The sequence below is a fragment of the Anopheles moucheti genome, chromosome 2, assembly GCF_943734755.1.
Source record: "Anopheles moucheti chromosome 2, idAnoMoucSN_F20_07, whole genome shotgun sequence".
Classification (NCBI taxonomy): domain Eukaryota; kingdom Metazoa; phylum Arthropoda; class Insecta; order Diptera; family Culicidae; genus Anopheles; species Anopheles moucheti.
Genome location: NC_069140.1, coordinates 24,123,987 through 24,138,442, shown reverse-complemented (window position 1 = coordinate 24,138,442; position 14,456 = coordinate 24,123,987). Strand labels below are relative to the sequence as shown.

Below are 14,456 nucleotides of genomic sequence, written 5' to 3'. Positions count from 1 at the left end.
ATATGTTTAACGCGCTAAAGTATTATTTTGTACATTGTTCTTCTTTTTTGTGGTATATTATTTGTAAATAAATCACCCCCGGGACGGGTAGGTGGCAACTCGAATCGTTTTGTTCTCTTGTAAATCTTGCGCGGGATGGGATTTAAATTTATTCAAAAGTTTTGGTAAGAACAAAGGGTGAACACGTCATACCCAGTGGAGGATCAATCCGCTTGGAGGCCCAGGGCGGAATTATAAATGGGGCCTCTAATTTAAAAAACGATGAATTTGGGGGGCATTGATGCCCTTGAAATGAGGCAAAGCTAAAGGCGCAGTAAGAAGGGACATTACAAACATTTTTTGGGGCCTCCAACACGGCGTGGCCCTAGGCGACCATCTACTCCGTCTACCGTTTGATCCGCCGTTGATCCCTTTTCTCAACTCAACCACGAATCCGAAGATCGAACTATTAAATAAACTTTTAATAAACACACATAAACACTGTCGACAAAATACTTCATATAAAGACGTATGTACGTTTAAGCGTTTAGAAGAAAGCGTCGCCACCAGCAGATGCTGATCGCACCTCATAATTGCTTGCGGTTTTGTACTGAGTATATAGTTTGCATGAATATAGCGACGAGCTGAGCTGTGCCGGTGCCCGAAGGACGTGGACACCGCTCAGCATACGACGATACGGATAAAGAGCAGTACAATAGATGTTAATATCACATATCACAACATATCACATATATCAGCAGATTGACTCGCAGTACTGTTTGCCTCCCACATTCCCACATTCCCACACGGTTATTCTTCTTGTTGGTGACAATCTTTGTTGGGGGACAACAGAGAGCAAAATGGAAAGAATTAATCACCGTAAGTATTTAATGTCCACCTCACAAATGCTAAAGGAGCGCACGGTCAGCTCAGTCGTCATTGCATATTATTTTGAAGCGCTTTTCCTTTCGTCGAAGTCTCTCCGCGCATGCGATCGGAGCCACCAAAAAGCGACCGGTTTTGTGATTTCTGACACCAAGAGAGCATCCACGAAAGGAGATGACATCAATCTGATCCGCACAAGGCTCCGCCATGTTTGTACATAACATATTGATATCGCATACTCACGTTATCGTTCGCTTTGAGGGTATTGATCAATCATCAGAATGAGAGATCTTCTACGATTGGCTATTAGTTACACATACTATCGAACAAGGGAGAGCCATCGATGGAGTAAATAGAATCCTCCGTCTCATTTTATCCATCTAGTTCCTACAGTGCGTCTCACAACTGTACAGCAGTTCAGATTTTTAATTATTAGGAGTTGGAAGCATGGAGTGACACTATTTCCGAAGATATTATTCATTGTTTATTGTTCAATTATTTCGCAATATTTATATCTCATGTCGTCATGGAATGTCCGGGGGTTTAGAAGGATTCCATACATAAATATATGATTTCAATACTCCTTATTGTTATTTCCATAAAAATGAACTTGGATGGAGTCATATTAAGGTGCTAGCACATTTGGACGAACGGAAAGAGATGAAAGATCAGTCGACGGATCAAGCGCTATGATCACTAGAGGGAAGGGTGCAGCATATGAAATGCTACCACGTGGTACGGAAATTTGTGCTAGCTCTTCGTTGATCATGCTCTCTTGGTGTCAGAAACCAAAAATTTCACCGTTTCTGAGCGTTTTCGACAAACGGATCGGCGCAAAATACGAAAGAGATGCAGGATCCGTTTTGCCTTTTCCCCCTTCACTCTAATGCGTTTGATAGGAATGTGAAAGGAATGTTCTTTTATAAACCTTAATTCTCACATTCCGGCCACCAAAGAGATTGAATTTATGGGTATATATGGGTATGTGCCTTGCCTTGTGATCACTTACAACTATGAAAGTAAATAAACGAAAACGAACTCCACCAGGATGAACCGAAATAATACGCCCCATTGCCCACAAGGTAGGATGCATGTTGCCTTGTTTGACGATCACCAGTTGGTTTTCTTTTAAGGATACTGATCGCCCATTGCAATTCTTGGCTCGCGCTTGCAATTGCTGGAAGCAAGTGAACCGTGACTCCTTTCATGCTTTCAGCCCGAATGTAGCACCATACGCCACTTGTAATGCATCTGCGAAAATGTGTATCTGCAGATTTGTAGCCGAGTTCGCTATCCCAGTCCCATGCCTCTCCATCCTTCTTAAGCGACCATAGTTGCTGCATGAATAGTTTAGCGACGATTATCGTTGGACCCAGCAAGCCGTGAGGGTCGAAAATCTTGGCTATATATGAGAAAACTAGCCGCTTTATTAATCCGCTTGGTATCACAAGTTACAAAATTGGCCGATTCCGAGGCATTTTGTCCCAACTTCAAAATTCGCCAGGGCCCTCCTGTGGTACCCTTCGGTGCCCCCTCTGGCATAGGAGACTGGGCCTATGTATACAACTACTACACACATTTTTTGGGGCCTACCTACGGTTTGATTCGCCGCTGCGTCATACTGTAAATTTATCACAAGCATTAAGAATTAACAAATATCAAAGCAAATTTAACTCACTTAGAACGGTTTATTTGTTGTTTGTTTTTTCCGGATCCGAACACATGAAATTTTGTAACACTTTTCCTTCAGGGTTCCTTTCTCTTCTAGTGTCTTGTTCTTCACATTTTCTTTGTTGCCTAAGTGCAGTGTTGTGTGCACCGTTTGTTCATCAGCTAACCTCCTTTGTCACACTACAATTTCTGCACCATTGCTTGCCTTTTCACGTATGAAATTAGCACCGCAGACAGCGAGATTGCATCAACTTTTGGGTTTCACCACTTAAGACGCTTGTGGTTTAAAAACACGCACAAATAAATAACCATTGAAGTGATGCTAATGTCCCTCGCGCGTAACTTAGTAGGCGGATGGTGACAGATGCAGAGAGGCCCGATAGACATGACATGACGAAGGCAACGATTGAACAAACGCGAGATCCGTAGCAGGCGGTGACGGTTGTTACAGTTCCGTTTTCACGTACTTGTGCTTCAGCTCTTCGATGCGCTTGATGAAATCAGTCTTTTCCAGGCACCCGTCACATTCCTCATCCCAGTCGGAGAGAATCTTCTTGAGATCGCGTACCTTAAGCTTCTTCAGATCGACCGTGGTCAGGTCGATTTGTTTGTCTGGTAAGTTGGGAAGATGAGGTGTAAGTATTGTTTTAAGGACAAGTGATACACAACTTACCGTATCGTAAATCACAGATTTGAGCATCCTTCTTCTTCAGCTTCTCGCAGATCTTTTCGGCCGGCATCGACCAGCTGATTGGTTTCGATAGCTCACCCAGAATTCCGGTGGCAGAATCTTCCATCCCTCCAAGGTAGTAGCACTGTAAATAAGTAGTATTTAGCAATAGAGACTCTCGTCTTGATGTGTTGTGCAAAAAGCAACTTACGAAACGTTGTTCCTTGTTTTTGGCCTTTTTACAAAAACCCTTGAATTCGTCCTCTATCCGCTTGGTGTCCTTCTTCGTTTCTTCCGAAAGTGTTGCCGTAAACATGTTTACCGCCTTAACGCATACTAGAGATAGAAATCCAGAGACAGTGGGAAACGTGTTTTAACAAAAAAGTTCCTACTATTCATAGGTACACCGCCGAATAGCTTAGTTGTTGGTAAGACACTTACCCTCACAATCGCCTTCCCGCAATGCATACGTTTGCGGAAGCAGGAATAGTATCAGCCCGAATATGCCCACTAGTAGCACTAACCGGCCATTTAGAAAACTACGTTCAACCATCCTGTTTGTGTGTGCGCTTAGAGAGTAGAATATCTGGCAGGGGTGGATATTTTGTTCCTTAAATTGTACGCCTAGCCTCTGTTGGTCCCCCCGTCCTCTTTGAACAGCAAGGTAATTCCGTTTGTTGATGAACTATTTCGTGTACACTTTCTTCTACACCAGAAACTATAATGGTTGATCTTGCAGCGTTGTAAGTAACGGTTGGGAAAACAAAAGATCCGTGGCCAAATCTGATTTGGTATCGTCACGGAATTCAGATTTCTTCCCGGCTACAAATATAACGGAACGCCAAAGACGACGTGTACCTGTCGAATTGGCTGACAGCTCCCAAGTAGCAAATTTGCATCTAGGGGTTTACAGTGCAGGATAAAGGAACAAAGTCGTTCTTTTAAAACTCACCTATCCCCATCAAACATTTATTTTGCAAATGAAAGCTGTGGGAAATGATGTTAAATTGTATGAAATATCTGTTACTCATTGCATTGTGAGCAATCCGTAAGAAATGCGTAAAAAACCATACTTCATTTCATATTTTTCTGTTCATGGGTTGCTTTTTGGGGGAGCTTTTATATAGTGATGGGTGTACGCTGTGCGGAGCTACTCCGTTCCGGTGAATTAAAATTCCAAAAGTTGGATGTGTTTTGTTTCGAAAAAAAGACGTTTGCCAAACATTAAATCCGGAAAACTTAACTGGATAAATTAAAGCAAATAGTAATTCATTTAGCCAGAATCATGTCGCGAAATATCATGTAAATCTAAGGAATGCAAGATATTTTAAATTGTAAAAAACAACGCTAGGATCATCTTGACAGGAAGCGAAATTTTACTGAGTCAAATTCTGAAGCAAAAACTGTAACACCGCTGATTGATGCATTACAAACGATCCACTCTTTATTAGAAGACACAATTCAATGTACAGATATAGTAAGCAAATGATTAATATCCATCAAAGACCATCTTACATAGCGGCGTGCTTTAGATAAGTTTCATGTCCGATTCCGTCCGAGAGAAATGTTTGGTCATGTTGGCCGTACCAAACACCCGATGGTGCTCTCTCAATCGGACAGCATTGATCTGAAATGCAAGAAAGATAATAAACAAGTTAAAATTGCACATTTCAATCCAATATAATGAACAGCACATTACCTCGATGAAACCCGTTGACGAGTAGGGCGAAAAGTTACCATGCACCTCCATGGATGCCAGTTCCTGGTTGTACACGGAGTTTATCGACTCTCGGGAAGTCACCATCACTGTTACGAAAGTAGACAAACACAAGAAGAAACTCGTATGATCCTCTCCACATCATCTTCAAGCAATGTAATCGTTTCATACCATGACCCTTAAACATTTCGACCACCACCTTTCCGGACACGTGCTTCTGCGACTCTATGATACACTTGCGCACGTACTCAGCTTCGGGCGCATACCAGTACCCGTTGTAGACGTAATCTGCCATTCGATCAGCAAGATATTTTTTCACCCGCAGCACTTCACGATCCAAGCAGTAGATCTCCAGATCTCGATGGGCACAGTGGAGCACAGTTACGCCAGGAGTTTCATAGACACCGCGTGACTTTAACCCGATGTATCGATTTTCCACAATATCGATGCGCCCCACACCATGCTCACCGCCGGCTTTGTTCAGGAAGGTAAGAATGTCTAACGGTTTCTCCATCGTACGGCCACTTACTAGCTCTGTGACGCGAACGGGCAATCCCGCCTTAAACACAATCTCAGCCACGGTCGGTGCATCCGGAGCACGGGTTGGCGATTGGGTTAGCTGATAGATCTCTTCCGGTGCCGCCACGGATGGATCCTCCAAGATGCCCGATTCGTAGCTGATGTGCATAATGTTAGCATCCATCGACCAGGGCGCTTTCGGCGTGGCACTCACCGGTATGTTGAACCGTTTCGCAAACTCGAGCAAATCGGAACGACCCTGAAACCGTTGACAGAATGCTTCCATGCGCCACGGTGCAATCACACGTATCGATGGATTCAGCGCGTAGCAGCTCAGCTCGAACCGGATCTGATCGTTACCCTTGCCAGTGGCTCCGTGCGAAATGAAGACGCAGCCACGCTGGGCCGCAACATCCATCAAACCCTTGGAGATGCAGGGCCGTGCCAGTGACGTCCCGAGCAGGTAGCGCTCCTCGTAAATCAATCCCATCTGTACCGCGGGCCAGACAAATTTTTCCACAAAGAAATCCTTCATGTCCTTCACCACCACATCGGTGGCACCGATTTTCAGTGCTTTATCACGTGCCGCAACAAAGTCTTCCGTTTGGCCAACGTCGGCCATAAAACAGATCACCTCGTAGTCTTGCTCGAGCAACCATTTCAGGATGCAGCTCGTGTCCAAACCACCTGAGTAGGCTAGCAGAACCTTTTCTTTGCCCATCCCTTGTTCACCGTCCAGCTAAGTGTAGGGGCGCTATTCTTCCTTTTTAATCGGATTCACACTGATCTAGTCGCCGACTGCGAGGTAACTGTAGCAACTTCTCAATGCGAATGCGTTTCGGATCGGTTTTTCATTCATTCTGTTGATAGCACGGGGATCCTCACGAACATCCCCCATCTCCCTGCCTCACCTCCAAATCCTTCGTGTTAATGCATGCATCCCGATTATCGCTCATTCGTCGACAATATTTTGTTGACCTTGCTAACCCGCTCCGGTGGGATTCTAATCGAATAACTTGCGATGAGAGACAAACCCCCACAGCGCGTTTACAATACTTCAGACGCCATAAACAATTGCCAATATTCGATTATTTCAAGCAGTTTTATTTGCCCAATAAATGTGTGGTATGTATTTTTTTGTTTGTTTGCTGTTGTTCTTACACTTCACTTGGCTCGTGTGTTGACATGCTGTATTTAACACCAAATGTACTAAGATACTTATTTATCAACTTTTCAACCAGCGGCGCCTCAGCGTATGTGCACTTTTCGACTACTGCTGCTTTGACTATCTGCATCCATTATCCTTTTCCGCCTTCCATTATATTCTCTCTGTTTTCCAACTACACTATCTTCTTCCTGTTTCTATTGCACGCTACCGTCATGCCGTTTCATTTCTATTGCATTTTGTTACCTTCTTATTTATTTATATAGAATCATTTTATATATCTTTCATCTAGAATTGAACTTTCCTCTTCACATTACCGTCTGCTTTTTAGCAGTTTGCTTTAGCATTCTCCTAGCAAACACTCAATTCGGTGCCAGGTTTTTGGGTGGATTTGGGAGCCATATTTTTTTGCTCTCCTATTTTCCCCCTTGCGGTCGGGTTTTGTGAACGAGATAATTTCATTATCTATTGCTACTTTCTTACACAATGTAACGAAAGCTTCTTCTTCTTTTATGTCGATTGAAGTCATCGTAGTCAGTATGGTTTTGTTGTTGTTGTTGTTCATTATTTGGTTTCATTTCGTGGATTACTATTCGTAATTTTGTTCTGGTTTTGCTTTGTTATCTTGTTCTTACTTTGTTCTTATTAGTTTTTTTCCGTTTTTTTATAATTCTAGGTTTGTATTGTTTTTTTTAGTTTAATTTTTCTTCTTCATCTTCATGCTTTTCAGAAGCTTATCAGTATTAACAAGATTGAAATTCATTTAAAAAATGAAGCCATGTAAAAGAGATATTTCTATTTCTGATCCTTCAACAAACTGCGGGACGTTAATGTGTTTTCTTAGGCGGACTTCTTGTTGTTTCCTATCCTATTGTTCTTCCGGTTCATTATCAGTACCGATTTGCTGGAGAGGGGAAAGCAAACACGGCGTTCGTATAACTGAACGCAAACCACGGCAGCATAACGGCAGCAGCAAAGAAGATCGAAAGAAGAGGCTTGTTGCACGATTGTGCATTGTGTGATTTGCATCGATTTTGTTTGGTTTCCGTTTGTGTATATGCATATGCATATTTTACGAGATATTTTAAATATGCACACTACAAATAAGCTACCAAATGTACAACTGCCTTCCATCAGTTTGTGAAGCGCGCTTCACGTTTAGCAATTATCGGTGTAAGCATCTACGGTAATACTAAATTGACGAAATTAAGATCCTTTAGAGATAATTGTTTACAATGCGTATGCAAAACTGAACACATGAATGCAGAAGGAACTATCACACAATAGTGATGAACCACAAGGATACAGAGATTTTTACACCATTGCATCTTCAAACCATAGTTGGTTCCATTATTCAACTGGCCATCGTGTGTATTCTTTCCGCATATCCCAATCTCTCTCGCACCTTTCCATGCGCCGTGCTCGACTTGCGGAATCTTGATTCGTAGAGGAAAGTCAAGAAATCTAAGCGACATTAATTTAATGACCGGCGCATTTATGCCCTATTTATCAAGTTCCATTCATCCTACAACCTGCGCTTGCTTGTTCTCGGATTCTCCTAGTCCCTTCAAACACGTTTTTAATTCGTGGTTTTATTTATTTTATACTATAAAGAGTATGAGACAAGAGACTATAACTACACAAATCTCGAAGCTCTAGAGAGAGTGCGCGAAAAGGTTTTCGAAGCGTATTTTAATCTTTGATACAAATAATTAAACAAAATTATATGGCATTTCTTCACATCTCCACAACAGTGCTGAGGAACGTATTTTTGTGAGTCTGTATCGTTTATATACGTTAATGTAGCAAATGATAGTAATGATAATAATACGACAACATGCTCGCGATAGTGAACGTCTACTTTCCAACGCTCACGCTTAAGACGCTTATATGTAGCAAATTTGAATTTATATAGTTTCAGTAATTGCTGTTTGGCCCTACATGCCTATCAAAAAAACATATCATATAACACCATCTTCCTTCGTGTAACAGCTACTATTGCTCACAACTGAAACCAAAGAACAACGAACGAAACCCAAAAGGAACTACAACAGGGAAACAGATAAACAAAATCGCATATAATTAAAAATAACTGAACACGTGAACACTGTTTAGCAGGCTTTTTTAAAAAAAAACAACACACACCATTTGTTTGGCAATTCGGCTGTCGATACACGGGCACAGTGTCTCTAACATATCGTTATGACTAGCGTAATGCGACGAGAAATAAGTTCTCCACGAAAGCTGAGCTAAAAACTTGGCTTAATCCAGGCGCTACACGTTTCCGTGACCGTCTGTCCTGCTGCTTTCCTTCTGCGGTCTAACACATGGCAATATGTTACTTCATTAGTCGAGCACCGTCACGTGGTAAATTTTCCCGATTTCGCTCTGTTAAATGGGAACCAAACCTCAGTACCGCTGAGCTGATCTGATCTGAACCATTTGCCGCTGGGGAACGATCACAATTTAACTTCATCACGTCGGGGGACAGTTACGTTTCCCGCTGATCATACCAATTTCCAACAGTCTGAAGGCATTTACCCAACCGAAGACATTATTGGAATGGTTGTGACTATTACTGTGCAGCTCGCGTAGCTGTTCTTTTGTCACTAAATATAAATGAATCTTTTGTTGTATAATAATGTCAGGCTGTAATCATGCCGCGAATAAATTCGAACAGATCAAACGGCAGCATGTTCATGCGCAAAAAGCACTACTAAATTAGTGGAGTATTTATCATAATTTTTCTCTTCCGGGTAGAGAAATGTAGCCAATGTTTCTCCTAGAAACAGTAGCCCCGGGTTAGTTCTATGTGCGCTATGTTGTTGTTTTTTGTTTGTTTATTCCCTCTTATATACGGTGTTAGAAAATTGTTACGACACTCTGTATGCGCTGCGTGTCTGGCGAGAGTATGAATGAAATATTATACTTGATTACAGCGATACATCGCTACATCAGCTCGTAGCTGTTGTCGCTTGTTCTCTTTTGTGTTGTTGCCAAAATTAAACACAAACCAAACCACATAAATCACATTCACCTCAGTGCTAAAAGAGTCCGTATCGAGGATAAGGAAAGAAAATAGCTTTCCCCGGTAAGCAACACTACTCACTGGAAAGCATTTAATTTCTACATACTACGGAGTCAATAGCATCCTGATCGTCTGGCTTCCCTTTCCGACAGGTCTGTCACACTGCCTGTAGCGATCGTTGCGCTTGTTTCTGAAGTTAGGTATTGTTCTTGTGTGTGTTCTTATCTTGAAACTATTCTGCTATAGCATTATGAGAGCTTTGAAATCGTGTACAAATTACCTACATCCCAACAACGGCCAAACCGCGCGCGTCCAGATACATGTACGAGCGTCATGGAGAGCAGACGATGATGTACGATCCCTGGTCGGAGTACGGGCCCGAATATCGATCGCTTACGTCGGACATAGCACCTTCAGGATATAATCCGTCAAAAGTGTAGGAACGGTAGGGCTGTCTTCATTGATCGCTTTCAGTACTGGAAATGATTTGAAAGATGCACAGCATGAATTTTGTGTACAAAAGCAACTGGAAGCACAACTTGCATAATACTTACTTTTGATCAACACTTGCAGTGTTTGATTATCGGGTGTACTGTTCAGCTGATAGGGTATAACCGTGGTGAGATACTTTGGATCCATACCTGCACGAGTGGATGTTGTAAAAAGAAGTTAAAAAAACTCCTTTTAATTCGTGTAAGATTTTTTGCATACTAACCCGTACTGTTTGCTGTACCAGCGGGACCCTTGCCACCTCCCTTTCCCTTCTTCTTTTCTACATGGTACTGCCGGCGACGGTTCTGTACGGCTAGCAGCAACGAAATGAACGTGTTCTTCAGCTCCTTCTCATACTCCAGCTCATCGCGCAATGCTAGCTCCGAGATGAGCGTCTCTGAGAACTCACGAATCAGCACTTCCATCTCCATGTACAGCTCATTCAGCTGGGTAATCGATAGCGAACGCAACTCTGCAAAAATTGTTTGATGCAAAGATTTGCAGCATTAGTGAAACAAACCATATCGAACAGATATTTCCAGTATCTACGCAACTTACTCTCTTCGTATAACGGTGAACTGAGCACTTCCTTCGCCTTCTCAATCACCTCGTTATCAAGCTGGCCATCTTCCGAACCAGTTTCGTCCATGATGTCATCAATCTCCTTAATTACCTCATCGGCCGTTTTGATGGGTTCGTTGTCGGAGTGCAACCCACCGAGTATTAGCGCATGCATGTCAAGATCGTTTGCGACCGCCTCGTCTTCCGAACTGAGATCCTGCAGCAAATCATCATCCGGTGTACCGGGCTTACGCATGCCAAGGTTCAGTGCCGGAACGTGCATCTGGCGGGCGTACGTTTTAGACCAATCGATTGGCAGTATGTTGCCAAAGTTGCCCGTAATCGTCCACCACATCCTGTTTGATTGTGAAAGTAAGATAACGTAGATGAAATATGTTAATAATACACGGTATATTAATGATAAATTAACTTTTACACTCTAAAACAGTGCGGGATACATGAATGGAGGATAAATTCCTTTCAAATATACTGCATAAATTAGTTCCCGCATTTATTATATCGTCATTTCTATTAAAATTTTAAAGATTAATTAATCTTTAACTTTCGAATTAGTGAAGGTTACATGCCTGTAATTACATCTCCATATTTTTCAATATCTTTGTTTGGTTGTGAACATGTTAATACTAATAAAATTATATTAAAATTAAAATTGGATTACTTTTAGCTATTTGCTCAGAGAATTGAATTTTTTTCTCATTGAAAGAATTTAAGTAGATTCAAGCATTCTTGGAAATACATCTGGCATCTGCCAATATTGTTCATGACAGGGATGCAGAATCGTGATTCGTGAATCTGATTCAGATTCACCCAACACTAGAAACAATGTAAAATCTTTACAGTAGTCAATCGAAGTAAAGAGTGATGAAATAGCATTACTACTTATCGACATTATAGCCTTATTAACTCATAAAGATGACAAATACTAAGTAACTTCTCGCCAATAAATCTTGCCTCGCATTGGATGTCCATTCTTTGGTGCTGCAGCACCTCTATTTAGAACAGTGGGTAAAAACGCTACCACTAGTTCAAGGTCAGTGTGGAGAGGCTCCAGTTATGGGTTTCGTTACGGTGGTTGTTACAACTCCTTTCCGGTAACTGGGCCTGCATTTTTGTCACTAATCCTTGCTATACGTTCGTCCACAGCGTCGCGGACGGTTTGTCAATGCCTTGTGGCATTTGAAAGCACGTTGCAGGGGATTTTATGCTTTTCTTTTCTTAACATGACTCATTACATGGCACATATACGACACACGGATAAACATACTGCACATGTTGAGCGTATCGATTGTTTTGCGTGCTAGCAAACAAGTAATAGTAACAATCTTGCTAATTTATTCAACGTTAGGCATTACTTAACGCATTTGCAGTGCAGCAGGTTGGAGCAATCGTCAAGAAGCTATCTACAAAAAAAAGAGTATACACAATTTTGGAAATATATAACTGGCAACGTTGAGAGATATAAAAAGAATATTTTAAATACTGATGGAGCTAAGAAATCATTAACGCCACCAAATCATTAATCGTGCTATGCATTACCGAGTTGTTGTGGCTTGTGTTAAGTTACCATCGCGGTTGGTATAACCAAAATTTGAATAGCGGCCACTGTGCTTGACTGTCGAGCTACCATATATTACATAAATAAATGAAAAAATAACAAACTGAAGTGTGTCGAAACAGTGCTAAAAAAAGGAAAAATGAATACATTTGCTGCACACATCGATATGCACCAAAATAGCAACACAAATGACTTGCAATGTAATCAATGTTATGGAGGAGCATTGTTGAAAATAGGAAGCGGCACACAAAACTGAATGTGCAGATTATTGATTTTAGGTACATAACATACGCAAAAAGAGATGAATCCACACTGTGGGATGTTTGTTATTATAACATTTGACAGCAACGGGCTAGGAAAACTTTTTTGTTTGTATTTCCACCTCCTCCCAGGTAGGAAGAAAAATCACCAACGGATCGTAGTAGGACATTAAATGCATGCGTTTCCATACAACGAAAGTTTGTTTGCAAAGTTTTTGCTGTGTGCTTTGTGCTGTTGTTTTTGCGCAAAGTGGCGTATTTTTTGCCGCGACGACAAACACATCGCTATCGCTGGTGATTGGCAAATTCACTAGCAGGAACAGGCATGCAGGCAGGTAATTTTATGACCATAGGAGGGTCGCGGCGGAGTGCCAAAACTCTGCTCCAATACTTTCTTTCTTTAGGGCCCTATCCAGCTCGCGCGAGAAACCTCCATTGCGAAGTTGGAGAAAATGTGTATCAGTGACTATATAAATTGCTCTTCGTGTTCTTCCTTCGGAACGGCTGACCGCCTCTGTGCTACAGCACACATCGGGAAATAAAATTAAACTGATGACTAATTTCGTTCAATCACTCCAACCTCTGGGGTGTTTCACCACCGCCAGTTGCTGTGCGTGGTACCACCATGCACGCAAATGAGCGGAGGCAGCAGCAAGAGTGTCTCATGTTTCATTTGGCCCACTAGATCAGTATTCCCAAGTTCCCTTTGTTTGGCGCATCGGCGGGGGACGACGACCAACACTTACTGGCATTCGTTCATGATTTCCTCCTGCGAGCGAACCTGCACCGGGGCCAGTTCCTCGACGGATTGCTCGTAATTGCCGAAACATTTCGTAATCTTCTCATCGAACGTGTTGACCAAATCCTCCAGACTGCCGGTAAACGCTTCTGCGAAATCTATGTTGTCTTTGATCGGTCCAACCTTAATGTTGTTGTTGTTGGCGGTTGTGGTAGTCGTATCGCCACCATTTCCGCCACGCACTGTATCATCCCCGAGCAGCAGGTTGTCGTTCAGCTCGTTCATATCGTCATCTTTCAGATGTTGCTGCTGCTGCTGCTGCTGGTTACCATCGAGCGAACGAAGCGATTCTTTCAGATTGTTCAGATTCAGGGTGTCGCTGATGGTGACGGCCGCTGTTTTACCGTTGGTGGTAACCACATTTGACGATTGGTACTCGACCGGGCCCCATTCGTCACTCTCCTCGAACTGTGCCAAAGGTGCCTCGAATTTGAGTTCGGCCATCTTATTAGCCAGGTCCCGCATCACTTTTTTATTGCGCAAAACTACACACTCGCGTGGGGGATGGGGTTGAGAATCGTTCGGTTGGTGGTGCTGTTCTTACGAGTTCAATAATGGGCAACAACTATTGTTTCCCGCAGCCTACTGATGGATGGAGAACCACACATTCGAGACGGATTGGTAGCAGTGCAAAACACAACACTATTTTCCTTCCGTAGGGTGGACACGGTGCCACCAAGCTTTCTCTCTACTCGCACATACACTCACACCACACGCACGCACGCTCGGTTTGGGTATCGAATCTCAATCAAATTCAATTATTTATCACAACGATGCAAAACAATGGTTGTTTCACACACTTTTCACATCAATCCACACAAGATCAACGCACTACCAGGCAGTGAACGATTACGCCGCGACAAAAAACGCACTATGTCGGTCGGTCGATATCGCAGTGCCAGGGCAATGTTGTTCGTTTTGTTGCGTGTTGAAAATTCTGCACCAAAGCAGCACCCTTTCAAAAACCTGACGTCCAATGTTTTGCACAGAGCAGGCAGGCGAGAGTTTTCTTTCTCCAGTGAACGCTGGTGTGAGCGAGACAAAACAATCTCCCTCGGTAGGCACGGTGGACGGTCTATCGGACGCACGACGTCACCCGGGTGACATTTGATGAATTTATTAATTTAATTTATG

The 14,456-nt window shown here is 42.5% G+C and overlaps 3 protein-coding genes across 4 annotated transcripts; all 3 read right to left on the bottom strand.

The window, feature by feature from the left end:
- Positions 1–2,542: 2,542 nt before the first annotated feature.
- Positions 2,543–4,073, bottom strand: LOC128310634 (mesencephalic astrocyte-derived neurotrophic factor homolog). The gene is made up of 4 exons (XM_053047324.1): positions 3,647–4,073; positions 3,417–3,541; positions 3,209–3,350; positions 2,543–3,147 (listed from the first exon to the last, which is right to left on the bottom strand). Exons 1-4 carry the CDS (start codon positions 3,756–3,758, stop codon positions 2,981–2,983), a joined length of 546 nt encoding a protein of 181 aa, XP_052903284.1. The 5' UTR covers positions 3,759–4,073; the 3' UTR covers positions 2,543–2,980.
- Positions 4,074–4,632: 559 nt separating this feature from the next.
- Positions 4,633–6,162, bottom strand: LOC128297910 (argininosuccinate synthase). The gene is made up of 3 exons (XM_053033625.1): positions 5,094–6,162; positions 4,905–5,011; positions 4,633–4,832 (listed from the first exon to the last, which is right to left on the bottom strand). Exons 1-3 carry the CDS (start codon positions 6,160–6,162, stop codon positions 4,734–4,736), a joined length of 1,275 nt encoding a protein of 424 aa, XP_052889585.1. The 3' UTR covers positions 4,633–4,733.
- Positions 6,163–8,711: 2,549 nt separating this feature from the next.
- On the bottom strand, positions 8,712–14,242 carry LOC128310453 (fasciculation and elongation protein zeta-2). 2 transcript variants are annotated; one of them, XM_053047097.1, is made up of 5 exons: positions 13,270–14,242; positions 10,685–11,043; positions 10,350–10,598; positions 10,189–10,275; positions 8,712–10,110 (listed from the first exon to the last, which is right to left on the bottom strand). In XM_053047097.1, the coding sequence occupies exons 1-5, from the start codon at positions 13,785–13,787 to the stop codon at positions 10,028–10,030; spliced, it is 1,296 nt and encodes a 431-aa protein (XP_052903057.1). In that variant the 5' UTR covers positions 13,788–14,242; the 3' UTR covers positions 8,712–10,027. The 2 variants fall into 2 exon arrangements, with proteins under 2 accessions (XP_052903057.1, XP_052903058.1); XM_053047098.1 differs by having other exon boundaries at positions 10,383–10,598.
- Between the last annotated feature and the right edge of the window lie 214 nt (positions 14,243–14,456).

Excerpts from the sequence above, each read along its gene's own strand:
- LOC128310634 (XM_053047324.1), bottom strand. The coding sequence starts at position 3,758 with ATGGTTGAACGTAGTTTTCTAAATGGCCGGTTAGTGCTACTAGTGGGC. Across the intron at positions 3,542-3,646 it reads GCGGGAAGGCGATTGTGAGG|TATGCGTTAAGGCGGTAAAC; the intron begins GTAAGTGTCTTA and ends TTCTATCTCTAG. Across the intron at positions 3,351-3,416 it reads AAAACAAGGAACAACGTTTC|TGCTACTACCTTGGAGGGAT; the intron begins GTAAGTTGCTTT and ends ACTTATTTACAG.
- LOC128297910 (XM_053033625.1), bottom strand. The coding sequence starts at position 6,162 with ATGGGCAAAGAAAAGGTTCTGCTAGCCTACTCAGGTGGTTTGGACACG. Across the intron at positions 5,012-5,093 it reads CGAAATGTTTAAGGGTCATG|TGATGGTGACTTCCCGAGAG; the intron begins GTATGAAACGAT and ends CTTTCGTAACAG. Across the intron at positions 4,833-4,904 it reads CGTCAACGGGTTTCATCGAG|ATCAATGCTGTCCGATTGAG; the intron begins GTAATGTGCTGT and ends CTTGCATTTCAG.
- LOC128310453 (XM_053047097.1), bottom strand. The coding sequence starts at position 13,787 with ATGCGGGACCTGGCTAATAAGATGGCCGAACTCAAATTCGAGGCACCT. Across the intron at positions 11,044-13,269 it reads GAAATCATGAACGAATGCCA|GATGTGGTGGACGATTACGG; the intron begins GTAAGTGTTGGT and ends ACAATCAAACAG. Across the intron at positions 10,111-10,188 it reads ACTGCAAGTGTTGATCAAAA|TACTGAAAGCGATCAATGAA; the intron begins GTAAGTATTATG and ends AATCATTTCCAG.